Below are 26,863 nucleotides of genomic sequence, written 5' to 3' on the forward strand. Positions count from 1 at the left end.
AAGGTATGTTCCTACCCAGTAGTATTTTCCATTTCTTTAAGCTTCTATCAGCCCATGTTTATTCTGAGAGAGTTTGTGTCTCACCACAGGTACAAAACTCTAAAACTACACTGAGCTCATAGAACAGGTCACTGCAATCAACCCTTCTTATCCAGTGCTAAAGAAGATAATGGCCCACGTGATCTCTCTGTAGGCCTTTTGTTCTCAGACTATATTATTTAATCTCACCTCTTTCCTGCCCTTGCAAACAGGCCTGTCTTCTCAATAATGTTTTGATTAGGACAGTGATTAATGGAATTCAGACATGGTCTAAGACAGCTTAATACATGTGTTAAAAACAATCACATAAGAAGAAATAATTAACAATTCATAAATATTCTGTTGTCCTCATTGGGCAGACTAAGTAATCAATTTTTAGGATCCAGTTAGGTTGTATTCATTATATTCACTAATATCAGCCAACAAAATAAAGTATATTCCATTTGCTCGGATATTTTAGAATTATATTTTGTGGCAACTTCAGTTAATAATTTAAAATACTCTCATTTCAAACAAGGATAGTATTTGACTTAATCCTTTGTGCATCAAAGTGAATAAGAGCATAATTAAATTGTATGTTAATTATTTTTCATTGAGTATGTTCTTTTTGGTTTATGAAAAAAATAAATAATTTAGGCCTCCTGGAATTATATCTAAAAGGATATTTGGCAAATGCATGCATAATTGGAGCACTAGCAAAGAATATTCTTTCAAAAAATATATACAGAGGGAAATGGATTCTCAAAATCCAAATGGCATATAATCATATAACTCCCCTAGTCAAAAGTAAATCTCCGTTACCCAAAAGATAATGTTCAGGTTCCTAAGCATGGCATGAATGGATATAAGAAGATCATTATTTATTTTTGGCTTCTCTACATTCATTATTCTTTCCCAATACCTAGAAAATTATCCCTTGGGGACTTTCCTTCTTCCCAATGGGCAAAGGTTAATGGGTAACTATTAGTTCTGGTGACCTGTCTTCCCTCCTTAAGAGGCAGGCATGCGACCCAAAGCAGGTTGGTCACACATTTCCTCTCTGGAATGTAAATTTTAAGCAGAGGGTTAAGGGGAAGAAAATGGTCCTAACATATTTTTTAAGCAGTAGTGAGCCTTAGCCACATGGTTCTTCCTTTGCAATTATTCTTGTGCCCTGGCCCCTGTTCCTTCTCAAGCTCAGCTCTCCAGGTCTTTCACTGATGCCTTTATGCTTCTAATAATTTCCCTCTGCTCAAACTTACATAAGTTTCTGTTGCTTGCAACCCAGAGAGACTTAACCGATACTGCTTTCATGATCTGGCCCATATCCAGTCTTAATTCCTTCCAGCCTATGTCCTACTATAGCTCAATGGTTCTCAAAGTTGAAAAAATATAAGAATCACCTGAAAGCTTTATTGTAATATAGATTTTGGAGTCCCATCTGCCACAGTCAGCTCTGGGATCACTGGTCTGGGAACCACACTTTGAGAATCACTGCTCTCTAGACAGCATTGTTCCCAATCTATCTCCCAACACAATTCTCCCTACCTGGAAAAGGGGGTTCATTGTCCATTTTTCCCTAGGCTGAAGGATTTCAGAAAAGTGAGACTTTCAGTGCTAAAACCAGTAATAATTGCACAATAATTGCAGCTGAAAAGTATCCCTCCTTTCACCGCCCACAGGAAATAGAAGTGAAACCTACATGTTCATTCCAGACTCCACATTCCACAGTCCCCCTTTAAGAAAGGATGTGGGAGACGAACAGATGGACCATTTTAAAAGGCTGTCTCTCATTGGGATAGAAACTATTTGTTGATGCAGAGAATGGATAGGCTAATGTTTTAAGCAGGAAAACACAGAGACTAGTAGATTTATTTATAATGCAGTGGTTTAGAAAGCAATCAGTCCTTCACTTGGTTCTTACCTTGAGATCACCAGAGGAGAACATGCTGACATAATTGTTAACCATCTTAAACACAAAGCCCCGATCCATAAATGTAAAACAGCGCTAAAAAATACAAAATCGTAAATTCAGACATTTTTGCTTTAAAGGTCATTAAAAATTTTAGAAAAGGTGATTAAATATATTGAAGCAAAATGACATTTAACTAAATGTGTTGTGTAATAAATGTTTTAAAAGAACTCTACAATATGTTTAAGCATTCATCCACGTATGGCAACTAATTAAAACATGAGATAGTGTGCACATACCAGAAAGTTACAAAACCCTCTTTGTCAATTTTATAAAACACCACTTAAAATATTGCAGTGAAATATTATAGCCCTTTCCTTTCTATACAGGTTTTTAGCTTTTACTTATCTATTTTTTTAAAATCACTTAGTTACATTTTATTACTGTTCTTTTAGTAATTTGACTACACAGTTTATCAGGTGAAGATCCTTTGCTGCACAATAACTGGGTAGGAACAGAGGTGGTAGAGGTGGGTCAGGAAAGCCTTTTTAAATCTCCAGCTTCCTTTAACCCAGTAGTTTCCTTTCTAGGCAAGGCAGCTTGAATTTGTGGAATGAAGGTAAGAGAACCTGAGATTTCCATCTCTTACTCTGTTGTCAAGGAGGGTCTTAAACAGCAAGTAGGTTAGGAAGAGACAGGCAAACACATTCCAAGTTGGCACAATATTCTCTCTTCAAAAGACCAATGGCCATGTAACCAGTAACGGAGCAAAATTGGCCAAATGACTGTGCTGGGAAAGTGTGAAGTAGGAGGCACAGACCATATTTACTGATGCCTGACCCTGGGGAGGTCATCACTGTGTGCATGGGTTTGATTCCATCATCCACATGGATGTGAGGACGTACATGGGAAAACCTTGCTGCTGCTGTACCACTTAGTAGGGAAGGTTTCTTTCTTGTCTCTAGAGTTTGACATGTACCATTGCAATGGTTGCGCATTTTTTGGACCTCTTCTCAATTTTACAAACAAGTCTCTTCTCTCACAGAGGACAGGATGTAAAATTGGTCATAGATAGTATATTTACCAAGTAGAAAGTCTCCCGTTGAAAGACATCTGTGCATAAAGAACTATTTTTTCTAGTAATGTTCTTCTAATTGTTAGGGATGTCATTTATATTTTTGTTTTATTTTCCTTTCCCTTGTCCTTTGGTTTCTTCTTATTGTTATGTCCCTACTCATTCCTTACTATGTTAGTATGCTGCCCCATTTATATTTTCATTTTTAATATGAATTTAAGTTCTTTCAATAACTCTCCATTCACTAAAAGGTAAATGGCTCCAGTGTCCTCCCATCTGCCTGTAGAGCAGTGGGGAGAGGCAGACACCAGAGCACAGTCACAGTCACAGGCTCAGAAGATGTAAAGAGATATAAAGAGACAGACGAGGCAGAAAATAGGCTCTTTTCTGTTTCAGCACAACATGGGTCCCAGCAGGTATGTCAAATACTTGCAGGTTCTCCAGCTGTAGGAGTTAGTCCCCAACCTCGAAATATCCCCAATGTGGAGTTTTTCCAGAGAAGACCTCTCCTTGCTGTCTTCTTTCTGTTGGAAAGAGGTTTGGGTCTGACCTTACAGAGAGAGGAGGACCATCCAATACAACTGTGGGACCATCCAATACAACTGTGGGCTCTAGAAACATCTCAATAAAAAAGCAGATGAAAAAGAACCCTGGGGAGTCAGTGGTAAAGACACAAGGGCTTTTGACTCAATGAAGAAGGGGTTGGTGAGTTCTGTCACTGAACCAGAGTAGTGGCAGTTGTCCCAAACAGGGGCGACAGTCCTTATTCTGCAGAGCAGACGTGATAGTTTTTGAAGGAGGTCAAACCCGAGCCTTAGTGACAGGGAAGATGGGGAGAAGTCTCCCTGCCCTGGGAATCTAGGAAAATCCATTTAGGGTTTCTTGAGATTGAAGAAAGACCTATGTGGTAAGTTTGTCATCCTCTTTCCAAGGGGCAGTGGAGGGAAAAAGGATACATATCCTAGGATGTAAGATCAGCAGAATCAGCCTTCTGCCTGCAGAGAGCCCTCCCACAAGTCAAGCTTCATCAAGCACCTCTCCTGTCATGGGTCCATCTCCTCATTGCTTGACCCAAGTGCAGAAGCTCTTCAGCCCATTGCTGAAGTCTAGAGGGGCCTCTTTGCTTTTGTTTAAAAATAATTTATATTACGTTTATAGTAATAAAAAATAATTTGTAGCAAGCTTTGGCAAACTGTGGCCCATCAGCCCAAACTGCTTGTTCGTTCATTCGTTCTTTCTTTCTTTTTAAGATTTATTTATTTGAGAGAGAGAGGGTACAAGTGGGGGGGCCTCCAAGGTAGGTAGAGAATCTCAAGCAGACTTCCCATTGAGCACGGAGTCAGGCAAGGGGCTCGATCTCACCACCGTGAGATCATGACCTGAGCCCAAATCCCAAGTCTGACATTTAGACTGAGTTACCCAGGTGTCCCCACTGTCTGTTTCTGTAAATCAAGTTTTATTGGAACATAGCCACACTCAATCATCTACATATTGTCTATGGTGAATGGTTTATGGATCTATCGTGCTACAATGGTTAAGTTGAGTATTTGTGCCAAAGACTATATATCCTGTGTAGCTAAAGATGTTTAGTATTTGGCCCTTTACAAAGAAAAGTTTGCAGATTCCTGATCTGGAGGATAACTTATACTCTACCAAAATATTCTCAGTTTGGATTAATAAACTAAAAGCCAAATATTCTAAATTATGTGCAAAAATATATTGTTGTAATAAAAGAATATTTTTTATTTAACCAATTGTGAGGACAATAATAATTTTTGTCTATCATTCATTTGGTGAAGGGTATGAAACCCCAAACTGTAAAATGAACCAGATGAGAGTCCTTGTCCTTTCTTTATATGTTTTACAAAACATCTGGTCCTACTATTTTCTTTCTCCTCTCGGATACTTGCTTTCACTCCTGTGCTAGATATTAGCTTAGGTACCATCCACAGCAACTTTTACATGGATAAACTCTGTGGAAAACGCTTACTTATTAAAAATCATAGAAACTTTAAGTCAAATAAACAAATACAGTGACCTTCTCCTTTTCAGATACTCACTTATTCACCTTCTTGTGATGTTTACAGAGAAATATCACAGACGTTTATTAAACATATTTTGCTACAAACCAAAACTATCTCCTATATTAGATGATTTCCAAATGTTGTCCAAAGTTAACTGAAAGAAAGTGATCAGTCAGGCACATGTGTCAAAAGACAACGTCTGCCTGAGCAGGAAAATACAAATCACACTGAAATTTCCTTTGCCACCTCCCTGGGACTATGTCTATATAACAAGAGTATCTAGATGGGTTCGCTCAGGTCACTGAAGTTGTGATCCAGACTGGCAGTAAAAAGAAAAATGACAAAATCTCCTTAGATATTCACAGGTCCATTTGTATCCTATCTACTTTCAGGAGAGAACAATAAGAGAAACGGACAAGGTTTTGGCTTACTTGTTAAAAAATATTACTTTCCCTCCCCTGTCCCATCTTGTTTCATTTTTCCCACTCCCTGCCCCCCACGACCCCCTGCCCTAATGGGACCAGGGAGGGAGAAAAACCATAAGAGACTCTTAATCTCAGGAAACAAACTGAGGGTTGCTGGGGAATCGGAGGGGAGGGATAAAGTAGCTGTTATACTTTATACATATACCCTCCCCAGTGTCTGGGAGGAATCTGCAAACTTTCTTTGTAAAGGGCCAAATACTAAACAGTGTCTGGGGAGGGTATATGCTATGGTGAGTGCTGGGAATTGTATGAGACTGATGATTCACAGACCTGTTCCCCTGAAGCAAATAACATACTATATATTAAAAAAAACATTACTTTCCCATAATATGATATAAAGGAAGGCACATTCCCACCTAGGAATTTTTATATGCCCACACCAGAGATCCTATTCTTTCCATTCTTGGAAAGCAATCTTGGCACAACTATGGTGTGAAAATTATATTCCAGTTGTGAAATTCCAAAGCCAGTTCATTCATGGTTATTTGATTACTAATGTAGGATTTAATAACCAAAAGAGGCAAAAGTCATTTGAAGCCCAAACTGAGCAAATAACCCTTATCATATTTCTGGGAATATGAGATATTTATAATGCCAATAGCAGGAATGAGCAATGTCGAACAGCTGAAGGCTCAAAGTTCATCAATTCACAGGCATTGTGCCAAATGACTACATTCAGTTTTATACTTCAAAAAAATCACTCTTTCCTTTTCCCTTTTCCTCTCCTAGTTCAAAAGATTCATCTAATAATCTTTCAAAATGTTTTAAAAGAAGTTTTCAGTGTCAAATAAATACCATTGAAACTAAAATTTGAAAAACCATGCTTGGCAGAGAGGATGGTAGGGGAAAGGGAGGGAAAACAGAATGGGAAGAAATCAGAGAGGGAGACTAACCATGAGAAACTCAAAGAAACTGAGGGTTGTTGGAGGGGAGATAGGTGGACAGATAGGGTAACTGGGTGACAGGCATTAAGGAGGGCACATGAGGTGATGAGCACTTGGTGTTAGATGAAACTGATGAATCACTGACCTCTACCTCTGAAACTAATGACCGAACATATGTTGGCAACTTGAATTTAAATAAATAATAAAAAAAAGACAACCATGCTTGTAGAGCGGAGTTTTATAATGTACAATATATTAAACTGTTTCCACTTATAAACTTCACAGTTTTATTTTTGATTTGCAGTCCACATAATCTATATAATCTTATAGACTTTTAAGACTATAGTGTAGAGATTATGTTTGTTTTTATCTATTGTCAGTCCATGCTTTTTACCCACAAATTTCACAAAACGACTGGTACCAACGTTAGCCTTCTACTCCATCTTGTCCTTTTCAATCTTGGACTTTTTTTTATTTGGTCCCAAGTGAGACAGTGTAATTTTATGTACCACAAGAAGCAACTTTTGTATAAATGTGTTCTAAGGGAATCACATTTATTCCAAGTATAGAGCATTTAAACCAAGGAGGGTAGATAAAAGGTCTTTTCTCTTTTTAAAAGACTTGCTTATTCATCATTCTTTGCAATTTAGCGAAGAATACTGCAGATGTTTCTTAAACATAATTTGCTTACAAATTGGAAAGTATCATTTTTTCTCAAATTTCTTCTTCTATCAAACACCTCAAATAAACTATTGGCATAGTAACAAACTTTATTCCCATAGGTCTTAAAATGTGGTAGAAAACTAATTTTTTTCTTCTTTACCCTCTTCATCACTAATTCTGACCATTCCTTTTTCTTTCAAAAGCAGGAAAAAAGCAAAGAGAAGAGACAAGTTTTTGAAGAAAAACAGTGAATTTTAGATGAGACCACACAGAGTGTATAATTTGAAATGATGTTTAATACATTAAAATTGGATTTAACTGGATTAAAACTCACCAAAGATAATTTGGACTAATTTTATATCTACATCCATGGCCTCTTAGCTTTCTTTATATAGTTAGTATTAATTTATGTATTCTTACGCTTATCCAGTATGTTCCAGTGGGCATCATAAAGACACAAGAAAAGTGGCTTCATCAAGTTTACAATAGACAATAGTTGGGCAAAAGAAGGAATAAGAGAAGAACATTACCTTTCTAGTTGGATGTATTTTTAAAAAAAGATTTGAAAAACATTATCTTTCTAGTTGGATATATATATTTTTAAAGATTTTATTTATTCAAGAGAGAGAGCAGAGAGAGAGAGAGGGAGCAAGAGCGAGGGGGTTGGGTTACAGAGAGAGGTATAGGAAGATGCAGGTTCCTGATGCAGGGCTTGATCCCAGGACCCCAGGATCATGACCTGAACTGAAGGCAGACATTTAACAGACTGAGTCACCCAGGCACAACTTTCTAGTTTGATGTATTAGCTCTTTAATGATATACTCTCATTCTACATTTGCTTTTTTTTTTTTTTTGACTAAGCATATTTCTTTTTCTCAATTCCATCTCTAATCTGAAGAAACATAACTATAATACTATGTGTGTGCGCACGTGTGTGTGTGTGTATGGTGTTTAGTAAGTAATTTCTCAATACTTGGATTGTTTTAAAAATGTGATTAGTGCATAACAAAAATGTCAAATTACCAAAAGTTCCCAAAGAAGCTATTTGGCATCATTGTTGGAACTATAGCCAATCAAGGGCAGAACTGCCCAAGATCATTTGCCACAGTTCAGCTTTTCCTTTAAAAACTTCATTTTTATCTTTATCAGTGTTTAGAAATACTATGATTTGACAATAGTCAGTCAAATGGTTACTTTTATTAAAACTTGGTTTTTCTTCTATATGACTCCAAATTGGAAAAAAAAGTATTAGAAAGTATTATGCATCAGTAGAAATATTCACTTAATAGTGATAGTTTTGACTTTTTATCATAGATGGAGATGTGAATTGACTAACATTTGGAGTAGCTCACATCCAAGATCATGAAGGCTTGAACGGAATGGCAAACTTTTAGAACTGTACCTTAAGAAATCTGGCAACGCTATGATTTGCCCTTCTTGTTTCTTCAAGTGCATCCTTGTATTTCCAAATCACGTGATCGCATAGGACCATGACAAGATTGTCCAACTCATTCTGATAAGATTCAGGAAATCTTTGAGTCCGAGAAAGCTAGGAAAAAAATGGATCATTTCTTTATAATGTGGCATGTCAAATCCTAAGCCTGGAAAAAAAAAGAAACTGAAAGACTGATTTCATTTTGTATAACATCGAACAAAGACAGTGCTTCTGGAAACTTGAAAGTGATAATAAAATAGAAGCCATTTTAATTTCAAGATAATGATTTCCATCATTTCCATTTCATCTTTCCTTCTATTTTGCTCAATGAATTTTTCACTTTTTCATTAAAAAGTAAAATACATATTAATTACAAACTATTCAAACAGTGTAGAAGTGTAACATGTTCTATGACCTCTCACATCTTAATTCCCCTCCCTTCCCTCTTAAAAAATAATTATAATGGATATTATTCTAGATTTACATTAACACATAGTTCTCTATTTTTTTTTAAAGAATTTATTTCTTTGACAGAGAGAGAGAGTGAGAGAGGGAACACAAGCAGGAGGAGTGGGAGAGGGAGAAGCAGGCTTCCCACTGAGCAGGTAGCCCCACACAGGATTCTATCCCAGGACCCTGAGATCATGACCTGGGCCAAAGGCAAACGCTTAACGACTGAGCCACCCAGGCACCTCATAGTTCTCTATTTAATTTAAAATCAATTATTTTGATTTTTTTAAGACTAGGCACGCCTCAACTCTAAAAGTTCAATGAATGAGTCACTGAGTGAGTACAGATGTTGGCTTGAAGTGTTCTCTACTAAGTTCCAGGTAGTCTTTTCTGAAAAATTGATTTCAGCTTTATTGAGGCATAACTGACACATAAAACCGTAAGACAGTTCAAGCACACATTGTGTGTGTGTTTTTTTTTAAAGATTATATTTATTTATTTGAGAGAGAGCAGAGGTGAGGTCAGAGGGAGAGGAGTAGGGGGGAGGGGAGGAGACTGAAAGAGGGAGAGGGAGAAGGAGGCTCTCGAGAAGCAGGGAGACTCAGGGCTTGATCCCGGGACCCTGAGATCATGACCTGAGTTGAAGACAGATGCTTAACTAACTGAGCCACCCAGGTGTTTGATATACCAGTGCACTGTGAAAGATTCCTTCCATCTAGTTAATTAACATATCCATCATCTCACATATTTATCTTTATTTTTGTGTGTGTGGGAACATTTAAATTTTACTCTTAGCAATTTCAATCATACGACACACTGTTATTAGCTATAATCATCGTGTTTTACATCAGATCCTCAACCCTTCTTCATCTTGTAGCTGCAAGTTAGTACAAGGTGATCCTAACCGCACAGTTCCAGCATATGCTGCAGCAGGTGCCAGCAAGAACTCTTAATCAAGGGATGTGTCTCCAGATACATGCCTGGACCTAAACTCTCTGTGTCCCCAAGGACCACCCCTCAGGTCCATGAATCTTCTCCTCCTGTTGGACCTCCTGCACAGGGTGGGGGAATTTCAGGCAGCTAAGTTTTCCCATCTATCTGTAGTTGTAGACTGAGTTTACCCAGTCCTTTGGACAAGATAGGAAAAATTGATTCATCTTGACAAGTTGGTTTTAAAATTAGACTTACATTTTCTCTATAGATAGAAACAAAAAAATTTAGAGATAGACTGAACTACATAATTCTAAGATTCTCTGCACCCAGCCTTCCGTGCTGCTGAATAAAAACCACGAAGGATGAAGTTCTAGGAATCACTTAGAACATACATAAGTTCCACTATGGGAGGCTGCTTTGGTCTACAACTGCCTTTTTCTTTTTTCTTTTCTTTTCTTTTCTTTTTCCCTTCCTTTCCTTTTCCTTCCCTTCCCTTTTCTTTTTCTTCTCTTCTCTTCTCTTCTCCTCTTTTCTTTTCAACTAAGTCAAGGCCCTCAGGTGCTTCTGTGCACTGGATTTTTTTTTTTTTAAAGTCAACTTACCAGGACACTGCTATATAGAGTTTTGGGATATTATGGTTATCCTCCATGCATATTTAACACTTAGTGTGAAAATTAAATTAAATTAACAACAAATAAACCCAAGGAATTTAATCACATGCATCTTTTTCATTCTGCTCCGTATACCTTGGGAAATAAGAGTAAACAATTCTTCTACACGAAAGCAACATTCATTTTTTAAATAATCAAAGCACATTTTTAGATTTCCTCTTTTCCTTTTGTTAATTCTCTAAAATGCATAAAACAGACCAGCACCGACATTGTCTTCACACAAGGACACATGTTGATACCTTGGGCTTTGATGTTCCCTGTTTCACTCTCTTTTTCTTTTCCTCTCAAACTCCCCTTGTGGCCCACTCCCACTCTTAACATAAAGGTTCTCTGACTGGTAAATACACGAGTAGTATTTTTAACTGTTCTCCAGAAGTATATCTCCAAGGCTCAAGGTGGGAGAATTTCTGCTCCAAGGATTGTGGACTTCTATCTCAAGACAGAGGAAGAAAGGGGGGCAAGGGGATGGCATAGTCTAAGCTCAAGCAAAAGAGCCAAAACAGGATGGGAGAATCTGGACTATGGTATTGCGTAGGTCACCAGGAGCAGGCACAGAATGCATGGGCTGACATTCAGGCATTTGGCAGTTTTTTAGAAACAAGACATTGATGGGAAGCAAAAGGTTAACCAGTACAATGAACCCTTTGCCACTAAAGAGGAGTGCAGAGAAGGCAACCAATAGTTCCTCGTAAACATAAGCTTGCCTTGGTCAAGACATCAGAGGTCATCGGGTGGTGCTATCTGCCTCTCAGGGGACTACTTAACCAGGCATCTTTTCTGACCTCCTCAAATCTCCCACACTCCATAATGACAAAAACTGTTTTAATGGTGGGAAAAACCATACACTTCCCAATTGAAAAAAAAAAAAAAAGAAAAGAAAGAAAGAAAGAAAGAAAATGCAGATAGCTTCAGAGGTGTTTATTATGAATGTTTTTCGGTCAAATGATCATATCAGGTCTTTCCTACTGTGATGCAAGGAGATGGTTAGAAATCTGGAAGGTGATGGTCCCTGGAAGAAAACTGGACTGTGGGGTTGCTCCTGAAGGGGACAGTGAGAAGGCAACTGGAATCGATGAAGATAAATTGTTAGACACAAAGACGTGGCCCATGATGAATGCCTTTATTCTTAACTGTTCATAAGCATGTCTGTGACCTATTTGAGTAGATATGTACTCGTGGGAATGAAAGGATTTTAGTCCAACCCGTTCTTTTTACAGATGAGAAAACAGGCTCTGAGATATTAAATGTCTTTTTTATCATCCATCAAGTTAGTGGTAGGGCAAGGATTTGTGGTGAAGTTTCCTAACTCTAACACTGCTTAAAAACAGAGATAGGGATCATTTTTATCTTCACATTAGATTTTCTCTTCCTTCCAGACAGGAGGTTTTTATCTCTGGAGGAGGGAGAATGGACATAGCTGAAAAGCAAATATATGACCTTAGAGATAAGTTAAGGAGCTCCGGAGATGATTAAATGTCCAAACAAGGCAGATCTGTTATGTTTGGGTCAAGCCATGGCTGGAGAGACCTGTGGTGTGGAGGCATGGCTGGGGAAATCTGGGTGACTGACCTCAGCATGGTGGCTCTGCACATTTCTCTGAGCCCTCAGCACTAGTATAAGTGCCCTACACCTCCCTACTAGGAGATCACATTTCTCCCAGGTGGGAGACCCTGCAAAAACCTTTCCCTGCAAGGCAGTAAGCAAATCCTTCAGGAGATGTCCCTTCTCCCCTGGAGCTCAGGCTAATAACTGGGGTTAAGTCCCAGCTTAACCCAGCTATGAACCTGCTGTGCCTGAGAAGATAAGACAGAGAAATGCCCCAAGGAGATCTAAGAGTTAGCTGACCTGTGCCAAGCAGGAGCCATGGGAATTCCTTTGAGATTGAATGTTAAATGTGTTTTGATAAGGGGGCCATAAAGAAGAGTGAATAAGTTAAAACTCACTGATATGGGGCACTTTATCAGGAGTTGGGATGAATTAATCCTGGCTCTTAGAACCCTAAGAGATGGATCTTAGAACCCTAGAGATAGCACATTCTAAGCAAAGAAAAATGAGAATGCTTGAGGTGCCCCTGCAAATGACAGAGGAAGGAATAAAAAGGCAGAGGAAAGTGGATATATAGGAATGCATATATTGAGACCAGAAGGCCCACTGGATGGTCAAGTTCTATAGTAAGGTCCAGATGACACACCATCCACACCAAAGCCATGAAGAAGTTGCTGGGACCGACATCCCTCAGGAGATCAGGGGTCTCCCATCTGCGGGTGAGGCAGGCAGTCACAGTGCTGTCTCACTAACAGCCATGGAGATGATGTTCACCAAGGTAGCAGGGGCCATGTGATGCTATTTAACCTCTAGGAGCCAGAAGCCTGTGATTATCCTAACAGATGGCAAGGTTGGAGGGCAGCCAAAGGGGCTAGACTCTCACGGAGCTGTAGAGCCAGTTAATAATGTGTGGGTTCCCTCTGGGAAAAACAGACAGAAACCAACAATGACAGTGTTTAATCCCCCAAGAGGGCAAGAATGGACTGTCAGAAGATGAGGATGCTTGCTCCAAAAAATATTCATTATGCCTTTCCCTGTTCCTGGACCTGAGTCAATGTTCTGATCTGGTGCACACTGACTGAAGAAGAGAGGGAGTCTCTAAAAGACAACCCCAGCAATACTGCAGTAAGTATATACCGCCATGAATCTGTCAGTCCTTCTACAAGGGACCCTACAACCATTTACTCAGGTGACCACATTAAGGAGAGGGGATTATTCACATAATTCAAGCACTATTAAACACAAGATCTGAGTTGATACTGATATCTGAAGGCCAAAAGAATCATGACATTTACCCTGTTAGAGTGGGAACTTAGAGGGACCAATAAGAATCCTGATTATAATTCTGTTAATTGTGGGTCCACTGGTCTCAAAGATCCACCCAACAGTTATTTACCTGGTGCAAATGTGTATTTATACATTATGCATAATTGACATAATTGGCATTTGAAGTAACCTTACAGCGGATGCTTGGCGTGTGGAACTTTCTAGTGTAAAAGGCCTAGTGGAAAGGTCCAACACTGCCCCTTCCTGACCAAGAGTGAAAATAAAGATGATACCGCTGTTCACCACCATCCCCACCCAAAACAGTATTCTGATTTACTCTCTTGGTGGCAGAGGGGTGGAGTCAGAGGTTCCCCTTGGTCTCACCCACTGTGGGAGTGCAGAGAAGTCTCTGTGGAACTCAGATGGTCAATCCACTTGAGTCCTTCTTATTCCTCCTTACCCACTCATAACTACAAATAGTCTGGGTAGAGTGTGATTACCAGAGGCTGAGACCACTCTGGACCAATCTGAGGGCTCGGTCTCACCACAGTGTGGTAAGTCATCAAGGCCTTCAGAGGTGCTGGCCAAGGGTGAGGGGTAAAAAATGGACAGAAGAAAAGGGAAATCATGAGATCAGGTAGGGCCTTGAGATATACTGTGGAAGAGCAGGTTCAGGAGCACACAGTCCAAACAGAGGACTGTGGCAGCCATGGATATGTACAGCTCAGATGTTCCTTCAAGACAAAAACCTACTAGGAAGAACAAAAATAGTTGCTAACCTTTGGGATCCACTCAAGTGCTCATGCCAAGGCCATGCTCTCCCGAGGCTGCTTCAAGTTAATAACTGAGCTTGCAGAGACATCAGACCAGACCATCAGCCCCATGCAGGAGTCTCCCAATGAAAATTCTCTGCTCTCAGATTGCCCACTGGCCTAACCAAAATCTTCCCACTGCAGAGTGATTTTTGGCCAACCCATCTTCCTTCCTTCCCCATCTTCTTCCACAGGCATTAGAACTTCCTGCTCCTGGGGCACCTGGGTGGCCCAGTTGGTTAAGCAACTGCCTTTGGCTCAGGTCATGATCCTAGAGTCCCAGGATCTAGTCCCATATGGGGCTCCCTGCTCAGCTGGGGGGTCTGCTTCTCCCTTTGACCTCTCCCCTCTCATACTCTCTTCTCTCATTATATCTCTTAAATAGATAGAATCTTAAAAAAAAAAAAAAGAACTTCTTGCTCCTTTTGTCCTTCCCCCTCATCTTTTTGCACTTCTAATTTTGTCCTGGCTTCTGAAGGACCTGTACTGACACACACAATCATTTCTCTCACTTAAAAAGCAATTTACATAAATTGCTAAGGTTTATGAAGTAAATAAAAATGGAACTAATGAGAGCGTATTCATCAGCACAATTGTTGGATAATATTGTATTACCTATGATCTTACCTGAATTTTATTTGTGTCAATCAAGTGCTGAGCCATTGATTTTAGGATAATTGCAAAGAAGAACCAGGAGTGCTATTAGAAAATGAAAAGACAGTAAGAAATTTATTATGTTACAGCAAAATAATGATGACTCTGTGCTCTACAGCATGTAATGTTATAAATCTTGATTTTAAAATGTATTTTGGGATGGATGGGCCAGCTGCACACATGACCGTCCAGTCTGCACAAGTGAGTGCTGTCCACAGACCAGTGACTCCTACTTTAAGGTGCTTCTTCCTCCAGCCTGGAGTTAAACTCTGGCATCACGATTTCCCCTCTGAAGGATGGACTTAGGAAAGAGGCCTTTGCAGAACCAGGAATATGCCAGTAAGTCCTTAAGGCGGGAGCCTCCTAGGGATCCTTATAGGTCCAGAAAGGGAGTTAGGAGTTCCCAATGGGCATTTATCTTGGCTTCTCTCCCACCTCTTCCTATGAGGAGGTGTGTAGCTAGAGAAAACCAAAACATGTACCTGCATGAAGGTCCCTCTTGGGTCTAAGGGTCATTCTTACCCAGATACAGAAAGTATATGTTGTCTATGTACAGTTTAAAGAATATGCCTCCCTCCCATTTTCTCCACCACAGATAACAATTTTGAATTCTGTTCAAATGAATGCCAATCAACCCCTTACTTTACTTGGCAATTTTGCTACCAATTTCATACATGGAAGCAGTACTTAATTTTGCCTGCCACTGAACTCCATATAAATGGAATCATCTTGTGCTGATTCTTCTGTGATTGGCTTTGTCTTTCAACAGATTCTGTCCTGAGATTCATTTCTGTTGAGCCACGTAGCTGGGAGTCTAGTATTGTCCCTGCATTACACACATGACCGCAATTTATGTATCTGCTCTACCATGGATGGGCATTTGAATTCTATCCAATTTCAGCTGAGACAAACTATGCTGCTAAGAACCCCTGAGTACACAGCCCTAACTGTAGAATTCTGTCTGAGGGGAGAGGCAGAGGAGGTCTGAGTTCTAACAAGGCAGCTCTGGCTTAACGAAGGGGTCACTTGATCTTGGAAATGGAACTCATAATTAACACAAGGCACATTGTTAAAATCCCCTTTCCCCATCTTGTCAGAAATGATATTTTTCACCATATGTCCCATGTCCCCACATTTGCCTCTTAAATGTAGCTAATACTTACCATGCTCCACCTCTTAGCACTCTGGCTTGCCTCTACCCTTTATCTTGAGTCCACCAGGGTTAATGAAATTAAACCTTTCCCTCACTTCGTGTCTGATAAGAGAAACCCTGCTCCCCTCCTGTCCTCCAATATCTGTTGGCCTCGCATATTCCTTTTCACGTGCACCCAGCCCACTGCTTCCTAGCTTCTGCCTCCCTCTTGACATACCTTCTGGAATGCATGGTCCAACATCAGCAAAGTCTCCTGAGGGTCCAATTTCTCCCAAATTCCCTTCACCTCATCTTTTAACTGAGGGCTGACTCTCCACAGAGAAGCCTGCTTCTCTGGCAAGCAACCCCTCTGAGCACCCCAAGACCATCCTCACCCCATTAAAGTCTGTTCCCTACACAACCATCAGGTTCGCTCACGTCACACTCCTGCTCAAGACCCTCGAATAGCTCACTTTCCCTGAGTGGAAGCCAAAGTCCTTGCAATGGTCCACGAGGCCTTAACTACCTGCCTACCACTGTCTCTCCCCCACCCCCACCTGCTCCAGCCACACTGGCCTTTCTGCCGCTCCTCTGACATTTCAGGCATGCTACGGCCTTGTGACTTTATACATGTCTCCCCTTTACCTTTACTGTTCTCCAAGCCAGTTCCACATGGCCAACTCCCTCTCTTCCTTTGCATTTTGTGCTTAAAGCTTGCCTTCTCCAGAGCTCTATCCTGACCATTCTATTTAATCTGCACCCTCAGTGCACCCAGCTCCCCTTACTGGCTCAACATTTTCTTTTCCTATAGCACTTCTCACTTTCTACTACATGATTTAATTAATTTTGTTACTATGTTTGCCCTTTATTGTTTTTATCCTCCAGTAGAATGCAAACTTCCCAAGGGTGGAGGTCTTTATTCTATTCTCTGATGCCTGCCACATGCTGAGTTTGGTGCCTGTCCCATGCGGGGCACTTGGAACATCTTTGTTACATGAACAGAATGAATATACTCATAAGACTAATTTAAACACACTGCTTGGCTTAGAATAATTTGAGTTTAGGGAACTCATGTTGATGTTTATTGATCCTTCCTTCTCTTTCCAGCTACGTACTAATCAATCATCCATCTGTCAAGTCATGATAGGTAATTAATTTAACTAGGGACTAAGTCCATTCTTCTATAATAATTTAGTCATCTATTTACAAGCTTCTCACCATTTTATGTGCTTACAAATGCATGTGTTTCAACTTTCTGCAGTCAAACCATGGTTGCTTTGCCTGTTTCCTCTCCATTAGTATATTCATTAATACCTCACTAATCCTTTTGTTGATACATTTCCTCTTGGGGTGCCTAAAAGCACCACAAACTTTATTTTTGCTACAGTTAGCACTTCGTACTGTTTCAGATGATTCTTAATAGTTACTCATTCTGTCTGTGAGCCAATGGACTTCACTTGGGACCACTGTATATTTTCTGTTCCTTTGACACAGATCTCTTTTGCTTAATGCTTTTATGTACTACAGTTTCAATACGGTTTATGACGTTTATGCCAGAAACTATAAGAGAAATGATCTATGGAAATCAATGAGTCTTATTATCTTCCAGGGATGAGAGCATGCGATCTCTTGTGCTAGCTGTTGAAGGATTGTTTCAAATTCTTTACCTTCAAGACATGTTTTACTGTTGTTGAATCATTTGATTTCAAAAGACCAGTCACATTTTTAGCCAGTTCCTCATGTATTGTTCTCTCCTTGCATGCCGTGGTCTTGAACACGAACTGAAGGAAACCCAGAAAATGAAAAAAGTTAAAGACTTAAAAAAAAAAAAAAGAAAGCGTCAAAAATTATATTACATGAATAACTCGTATTTCACAATTATCTGCTCATGCCAGATTTTTGTCATGAAATCAATGAAGGCCCAATGATAAAAGTAGTAGACAACCGTTCCTATTTAGGGCTTTGCACAGAGAGGGCTCGGCTCACCTAAGCTCTCCTTGAAACTCTTTTTGCAGAAATCAAAGGAAAGAGCCAGAGAGCAATTTAGCAGGTTCAAGGAAACATGGAGGGCTTTGACCCACCTACTCAGGACACATTTCCCCTTCTCCTTCCTTCCACTGGTAACAGGTGGCATGGTAGCATTTCTTCATCCTGAAAGGGTAGAGCACCCACTCAAATAGCCAAGTGGGGAAGCAGGTGCCTTCCAGAGGCCAGTAGGTGAGCTCCCCACACGCCCAGTTTCTTTCACCTCATGCTCAGACACAGCTAACAAAGGGTTCATGAACATTGGCCATCAGTAAGATAACAAATGCTGCTCACTTTTTTTTCTCTCGAAAGACTGGTTTTGGGGTGCATTTCTGAATGTACGTAATGGTTTTAATTTTCAGTATTTCTTCCTAGATTTTAAGGGTATCGGTATCCATTTATGCACATATCTTAAATATAACATGCTTATTCCTGATTATACTGGTTTACTTATGAGTTGGGTTTGCCTCAAGAAAGGTTATTTCTTCGTAATCTTCACCACCCAGACTTCACTATAATCAAGAGTGAAGGCAGGCAAGAAACTCAAAGCAGGAGCCCATTCACATTAGGATTTATAATCGTATCTTTGAACTTTGCAACTCATAGACACCTAAGTTGCTCTGATGGAGCCTGACTTCTCCAAGCTCATTGCAGAGGAGAAAGACAAAGCTAAGAGATAATGAAACTGGCCCAAATCAAGAGTAATATGACTTTTTTTCCCCTCATGAATTGTAACTCATCTGAGGGTAATTTCATTACCAGCTACCTGGTCCCATGTAGTTATTTAACACCAACAGCATGAAAACTAGCTGTGAGATAGTCTTATTTTAAAATTTTGGCTGGAACATGTCAGTGCCATGAATTGAAATAAACCATGGCATTTAATTAGATTGACTTGAGACACATCTTTGCAAAAGACATGGTGTATGTGTGTATTTTGGATATTGTAAATGGGGTGAGTTAGCAGCATTTAGCACCACTGAACTTGAAATGGTGTTTAGTTTGCTCCTGAATGTATATAAATTCCATTGAATATATCACATCTTTCAAGGACATCAAAGCATGTATTGGTACCAGCCCATCAGTTTTCATTATACACCTAGATATAGGCCTTACTATTCATGTACATGTTAAAAAATACTTTTTTCCACAGGGAATTAAAAAAAAATCAGACTCTTTAGTCAAGGTTTAGTCTGTTAATCATGTACTGCAACAGGAGGTCAATCATAGAATCGTAGAGCTAGATGTTCATTAGGTCCATCCCTTCTCACTTCACAGAGGAGAAAAAATAAGGTACAGAGAAGCTGATTACTCAAATTAACTATTTAGCCTTGACTAGAGTCTAATTTCCCACTTGCTAGTTTAATGTTCTTTCTGGATTAAAATTCCTGTTGATAATATTTATTAGGGTGTGTCCACTTTAGATATGTGAAAATATTTTTATGAAATACCTTTAGGGATTGTTATAAGCTTCAAAACCCACTTAGGTATACATTTCTGGATTTCACCCACTTCAAAGCAAACCAAATAAGCAATCTCTTATATTGCAAAATCAAATTGTCACATCAAGAGTTTTCAAACATCCTGGTTAAAAATGAAGACCATACCAGGATGCATTCCAATACACCTTTTCAAGAGCATCACAGAATGAGCCTGAGGGCTGATTTAAGGTTCTCATAAGGAACTTTCTTTGGCTGTCACAAAAACAGTCATAGCATCGGTGGGTTCTTAACGTAATCTTCAATGATTCCATTGGAACGAGGTAAATACTTGTGTTGAAATGAAGATGGCTTTGTGTAATATGGACTGGGGAATTGTTTTCTTCTTAGATCCTTTGGTGATTGAAATGGAAAACGTGAGTTAAGCATTGAGAGAAAGTTCCATAGATGATTCTGCTGAATGTAAATTCATCAGTACTGGATTAAAGTATGTTACCATTCTGTCTTAAGCAGAGAGAAAAATAAAGAAACATTTGTAGGTCAACTGTCTTTCAGGAACTGAAATGTACATCGTGTTGGATAAAATTATACTATAGGGAAACTATTGTGAAGGAACTATTTTTGGCATATGGGCTATTTTAAGGAAGGGCACATGCTCATACTTGAGTATTTGGGAAGATATTTAACATTTCAGGCAAGTAGAAATTATGCATATATAAAACCATAATGTAAAAGTCCTTCAGAGGGATTCACTCCAGAATGAAATTTCATGGGAAGTTTTGTTTTGTTTTGTTTTTCACTCATTTCTAGCACAGAAACCCCCACATTCTCCTCTAGTCACTTTTCTAGATGTCTAAATCATAGGAATATATGTTTATTGGTATAGATTAATGGAATAAATTATTTAAGTTAAAAAAGTTCTGTGTCTCAAAAAGGTTTACTCTGTACAGAAAAAAATAGAAATTGAGCTCCTCTATGCAGCATAAAGTAATACAAGACTCTCTCATTTATCTCTGGATGGATTCTTTCTTTTCATTCAAGAAGATGACATTTAGGCAGGAACTCTAATGTGCAAACATCATCACAAGTTCACTGGCATTAGTTCATAGGCCAACTGGAAATGAGAATATGAACATGTCTGAGTGAACACTTGACAAAGGACGCTGGAAGCAGTGCACAGGGATGGAATGGGCTAGTGGATCATGCCCGAGGATAAAGGACTTAACATACCAGAAGCAGGTACAAATATACAGTAACTGGGAAAATGAAATAATGCCTGAGAAAACAATAAAAAGAGCTAAGAAAACATCACCGAAGAAACACAGAGCATTCAACAAACCAACAGGGAAAATATTCCATAATTTTATACAAGAATTGTATTTATTTGTAATGTGAACTTCAAGAGGGCAATACTTCTTTCATTTTCTCTTCTCTTTCCTCCCATATAAATATTCATTTGCACAGGTACATGTTATTATACATTTAAATAATATGTCTTGACCATCCATGCAAAGAGATGGAATTCTAAGTAGCTAAGGGAAATGCTTGATATGATCGTGGTGGGCCCCATCCAGTTAAAGGGAGAAAGGTCCCACCTACTGCAGACAGGAAACGAGACAAATCACACAGCACAAGGGGATACACCCAGGGTCCAAGTGGCAACTTTGTACCTTAATGTACGACTGGACGGAGTGGTCCAGCTGCTCCTCATGGCATTTGGCCACAATGTCTGTCAGAACCCTGGAAAAACAAAACTGTTTAGTGGTCTTTCTGGGAAAGGTGAGAAAATACAACTTCGTTGGGCACTGGAGTGCTTCATGAACTGAGTATTTAATAGGTACTGAATGAATGCAGAAACCAATTTCAGACTACCCCTTCAGATGCCCCAGTATCTACATGACCCATTAACCATCTCCAGCCTTGAAATCTCTCAACACTAAGATACGAAGAGTATCTATGCCAGCAATATTGCACTGGACACTCTTATGGCTGGTAGGTTGGTTGACGCTGTCTTCTTGAAAAAGGATCATCTTTGGTATCTCATTACAACTTAAAACTTTTAATCTCTAATTATCATAGTCCTTTTAAAGAGGGCTTCCCTTCCAAAAAGGCGGCAGTACCTATACTTTTGTAAAAAGCCATTAGGTTGAGATTCAGGGTTTTGTTTTTTATTGCCCATCTTAGCTGGTGAAGTGTTTCTAGCAGCAGTGGTGGTACTATTTTCATGTTAATACATCCAGCTGTTCCATGGCTGTAGCATTTTGGAATGTCTGGGAATTTCAGCACATCTCTGTTAAAACATTTAGGAGTCTTATTCACGAAGACCCATGGATTCACGCTGAAAATAGCCTCATTTGAAGGCACAGTTGGGGACTTTTAATCTGGGTCTAGAACTGGCTGTGGTGGGATTGTTAGACAGACTTTAATTTTCCAGAGCTTCAGAGTGCTACTTGAAAAACAAGACTAAAGACCTTCATTCTGAAAGAGGTTAATAATATGCTTACAGGTTTGTGAAAGTTCTGGACACATTTCAATGTTGAGAGTAATTTTTTTTTCCAGAGTTCTGTGACTGCTTTTTTTTTTTTTAATGAAAATTAGACATATATGATGCTTTTAACTAATTTAAAATAGTATCTCTATAGAGAGGAAATTAGGTTCATCAAAGTTACTAGACAGATTAGTAATGTTGGAAGAATGTAGTCTAGACAAATTTAAAGATAAAAATTAAAAATTAAAAAAAATCTAGTGTGAATGTGAAATGGTACAACCACTCTGGGAAATAATTCAGTATTTTCTTAAAAAAAATGCATATGCAACTATCATAACCCAGCAATGGCACCAGGCATTTACTTCAAAAAAAAAAAAAAAAAAAAAACTTGTGTTCACCTAAAATCTACCCCAAACTGAAAAAAAAACCCCAGATGTCCTTCCTATCTATGTGTCTGTCTGTCTGTCTATCTAAGTATCTATCTGTCTATCATCTATGTCTGTCTGCCTATGTATCTATCTAAAATTTTAACAGATTAGTAGTTACCAGGGCTAAGGGGTGTGGGCTGGGGACATGAGGGAAGTAATTTTGTATAAAGGGCAACATGAGAGATCCCTGTGGTGATGGAAATGTTCCATGTTCTGTTTCTATCAATGTCAATATCTTGGTAATGCTACCACGTTCCAGTTTTGCAAGATGGTACCATCAGTAAACTGGGTAAAGGGAACAGGGTATCTCTCTGCATCATTTCTCATGATTGCATGCAAATCTATAATGATCTCAAAATAAAAAGCTTAATTAAAAAACAAAAGAGAAAGTTAAAAAAAGAGGTCCAAATCTTTATCCAAATGATAACAGATTTGAAGTCAAGAACTCAAGAGTGGAAAAAATACTTAAAATCTGAGACATATGTTCAAGTGAAATGCAAGCATGCACAAGTGGGTGGCCATTTCCTTATCATCACAGTTTTGTGCACTCACAGACAGTAAGATCTCATACAGACAGTAAGATCTCATCTCCTAAGATCGTGGGAGAGATACCTGGTCACAGTTGTACTTATTTCATCTTCTTCATTCTGTACCAGCACCTTGAAGAGCTGATTCAAGATTATAGGCAGAAAACTCATGATTGCGTGAATCTTTTCCACATTCAGTAAGTTCTGTAGTAAGTTAGTGGGAGAGAAAGGGCACTGATTAAATTTAAAGCACATTCTGCTGATGTGCTTCAGAACTCAAATACGAATCCTCTAGCTCACCTCTCTCTGGCTTTATTCTTCATTGCACTTAACAAGCCACGTGGCATTGGGACATAGTTGCGAGGACCTGATATGCAATTATCTAATTTAAAATCAATTGATTCTGATTTTCAATCATTTTTATTTTGGGAAAAAGTCCTGATGTTTGCTTGTTTTGTAAACAATAGGCAGAAACAGTTTAGGAATTGAAGAAATAACCATGCACTCTCTGAATTGAGAAGGCATTTAAAAATCGTCTCTTAGTTTGCTACTCATTGGAAACTGTGAAGGTCTCTTTTGCCTGTTTCTGCCCTGGAAACACGGAAACTATTTGCGTGTCATGTTACCTTACAAGAGCGGATGAAATTCGAGGTAGGTGACTGAGACATATCTTTCTCTCTTTTTTGGCACTGTCGGAAAAATGCGTTCACACGGGGATCCTGAAACAGCAAATAAAATGTTTATCTGATGACACATAAACTGTATAGCAATTATGCTGATGGAGGGCAAGTATTTCTGGAGGACAGATACCTCGATAAGCAGGTGCTTTATCAAAGAGTCGAGTGTGTGCTTTTCTTCTTAGTCACATGACAGTGGCTTGGGAAGCACTTTTCTTGGCTCTCCCACCCCCATTTTTTAATTGTCTGTTTTTTTTTTTCCTACAGACTTTGATGTATTTTTCTTATTTATTTCTTAACACACACGAGAAGGTGTATTCTTAATTTGCACAGGGATATTTTCAGACTTAGAATGCCTGAGCTAGTAAAAAATAAGGAAGTTCACTCTAACCTGATGAGATAAAACTGATTTGTACCCTTTGTTATGGGCTGAATTGTGTTCTCTCATAATCCACATGTTCAAGTCCTAACTCCAAGGACCTCAGAATGTAACCATATTTAGAAACAAGGTCTTTAAAGACATAGTTATATTAAAATCAGGCAGTTAGTGTGGACCTAGTCCAAAATGATTGATGTTTCCATAAAAGAGGAAATTTAGGGGCACCTGGGTGGCTCCACTGGCTAAGTGTTTGACCTTTGATTTCAGCTAAAATCTTGATCTCAGAGTCATGAGTTCAAGACCAACCTACTTAAAAAAAATTAAGGAGGAAATTTGGACACAGGAATAGACAGCAGACATGTACTGGCATAGAGAAAGACCATGAAAGGACCCAGCAAGAAGATGGCCACTTACATACCAAGAAGAGAGGCCTCAGAAGAAACCTACCCCACCAACACCTTGATATTGGTCTTCTGGACTCCAGAATGATGAGAACATAAATTTCTGTTGTTTAAGCTGTCCAGGTTGTGGCATTTATTACAACAACCTGAGTAGACTAATTTTCCCTTCAATGTTATTTCCTGAAGAGGGTGGCACCTTAGAAATTCTCTAAGTTCTGAGCTAAGCATCAGAATTATATAGTCGGAAAGTGAGACAAAGAGTTTTAGTGAAGATACACACTCTGGGTATTTCTCTGGAATGTGCTGATTCTGGAAGGATATCTGTGATTTGGGTTTCTCTCAGTTCTAGGGTGTGTTTTTGTGTTATATTTTCAGTTTCATTTCACTTATTCAACTATTTGACAATTATTCATTGAAAGCCGACTATGTGCCAGGCCCTTGGCAGGGGTGGAGGGCAGCGTGGAGGGCCAGGAAAACCCAGCTCCTTCCTCTGTGGTCCTTCCATGATGCTAAGGAGACAGGTACCATACCGCCATGTCAACACACACCTACTTGATCATAGGTAAGTGCTTCCCAGGAAAGCAGGGGCCATGTGGGTATACAATAAGATGACACAGCATGTCTGAGGGGTCAGCAAACAGGAGAGGCTTCTTTGAAAAAGTGACATTTGAGCCAATGCCCGACGGACTAGTGGGAGCTGACCAGGCCAATGCAGGGAGGGGAGGAAGAGAGAGAGATTGCCTTCCTGGCAAAGAGGGCTGAGTTTTGAAAGGGGAAGCTAAGCAGATGGAGGGCATGGTGCTAGAGACGGCCTGGGCATTTGGTCACTGAGGTGAATCCTGGGCTTAATGAAGGACGAATGTGTCCCACCAGGGCAAAGAGCACGTGGGTGGTGGCAGCAGAGGCAGAGAAAGATGTCAGAGAAACACCTGGCCCGTTGGGAAGAAAGCAGCTGGACGTGTGAGGAAGAAAGACTGATATTCTGAGGTATATAAAGGCAGGGTTAAGTGGGGAAGGGCCATTCTGTGGGACTTGAGGAGTTTGGGTAGAGGACTGGGGAAGAGGGCTAAATGTGGCTCGAGGCCCCAGAGATTATGAAGAGAAATTCTGAACCAATGTGTGTGTGTAATACCTGGAAGATGTCTTTTCTCTCAGCAAGTGAGTATTAGCAACACACTGAATGTAAGAGGAGAAATACAGTGTGTGTACTTAATGATTTGCTTTGTACTTTATAATTTGTATCATGAAAGTCCTGGCACTGACGTAAAATCAGCTGTCTTGCAGTGGAAGATGTGCACCTGTGGTAATTTAGCAACAGCAATAGCAACATCTGTAGAGCATTTTTCAGTTCCTGAGATGTTTTCCCATGCAATTTCTCATTTTGATCCTTCCCACAACGTCAGGCAGACAGTACTGTCGCCATTTTCCTGCTGACAAAATAAGGACGGCAGGGGTGAGGGAAATTGTGCAGGATCACTGCGGAAGAATGTGGCTGAGGAGGCTCTCCAGGGCAGTTCTGCTGACCTCGTGGCCTGTCCATCAGGAGCACCAGGTAGGCCCTAGAATCAGACTTAAGTTTTTGTCTTGTTTTGTTTTTAGATTTTTTTTATTTATTTGATAGAGAGAGAGAGAGAGAGTGAGAGAGAGCACAAGCACACGAGCAGGGAGAGGCAGAGGGAGAGGGGAAAGGAACCCTATGTGGGACTCGATCCCAGGCCCCTGGGATCATGACCTGACCCCAAGGTAGACGCTTAACACACTGAGCAACCCAGGCATCCCTCAGGGTTAGTTTTGAGGTAAAGATCAAAAATCTTTCATTTCGACCTTTCCCATTTTTAATACTTGGGTGTTGTCAGTGAAGCAAACTGTATTTCCAGGAGGGTAACCTCCTGAGACGGATGCGTCTGGTGTTCTAGGGCTGAAAAGTTGGGACATTCTAGCTCTCCTCAGAGAGGCATAAAGTTATGCTGCAGACATTCTTCCTTTGCAATTCTCAGTCACCTACCCCTCTGACAACTTGGGAAATGGTGAGTCCCCTCGTCTAAATACAAGAGCTCCCTGATGATTCTCCATGTTAGAGCAGGTGCTGAGATTTCAGGACAACACACTGACCTGAGTGTTCACTGTGGATACCACAAATGTAGATACTTTGAAGAGTGGTTTGCCACCGTCAACCCACTTAATGTCACTCCCGCCGTGCTGTAAAAAAGAGTATGTTACTGTCACTGTGGCAACTGAAGAAAAGAAAATAAACAGGTTATTTAGCTTATGTTAATTTGCCATCCAGATCCACTCACCTTATATGACTCTAGAGAGGCAAAACAGAAGATGCAAATACATTTGGCAATATTGGGGAGGGAGGCCAATGTGATATCAGGGGGCCATTCTAATGGAACATTTCCACTGGCCATAAATGAAACAAGACCTTTGAAATATTGTAGGTACTCAACTCATAACGATAGTGGCTGCTTATACTACAGTCTTCGGGTTCATTTAAATAGCAGACAGAAGGTAACCTCATGCCATTTAGCTCATGTATT

General features: G+C 39.7%; 1 protein-coding gene across 12 annotated transcripts in view; it reads right to left on the reverse strand.

The window, feature by feature from the left end:
• DOCK10 (dedicator of cytokinesis 10) overlaps positions 1-26,863 on the reverse strand; it is a 206,564-nt gene that overhangs the window by 43,048 nt on the left and 136,653 nt on the right. For all 12 annotated transcript variants that reach the window (XM_044241715.1, XM_044241716.1, XM_044241708.1 and 9 more), the window contains 8 exons: positions 26,436-26,522; positions 23,493-23,585; positions 22,952-23,070; positions 21,094-21,163; positions 17,627-17,740; positions 14,801-14,872; positions 8,464-8,610; positions 1,943-2,026 (listed from right to left, as the gene is read on the reverse strand). In XM_044241715.1, coding sequence (XP_044097650.1) covers positions 1,943-2,026; positions 8,464-8,610; positions 14,801-14,872; positions 17,627-17,740; positions 21,094-21,163; positions 22,952-23,070; positions 23,493-23,585; positions 26,436-26,522 — 786 coding nt within the window. The remainder of the gene's footprint in view (positions 1-1,942; positions 2,027-8,463; positions 8,611-14,800; positions 14,873-17,626; positions 17,741-21,093; positions 21,164-22,951; positions 23,071-23,492; positions 23,586-26,435; positions 26,523-26,863) is intronic.

This window comes from Neovison vison, chromosome 3 (genome assembly GCF_020171115.1).
Source record: "Neovison vison isolate M4711 chromosome 3, ASM_NN_V1, whole genome shotgun sequence".
Classification (NCBI taxonomy): domain Eukaryota; kingdom Metazoa; phylum Chordata; class Mammalia; order Carnivora; family Mustelidae; genus Neogale; species Neogale vison.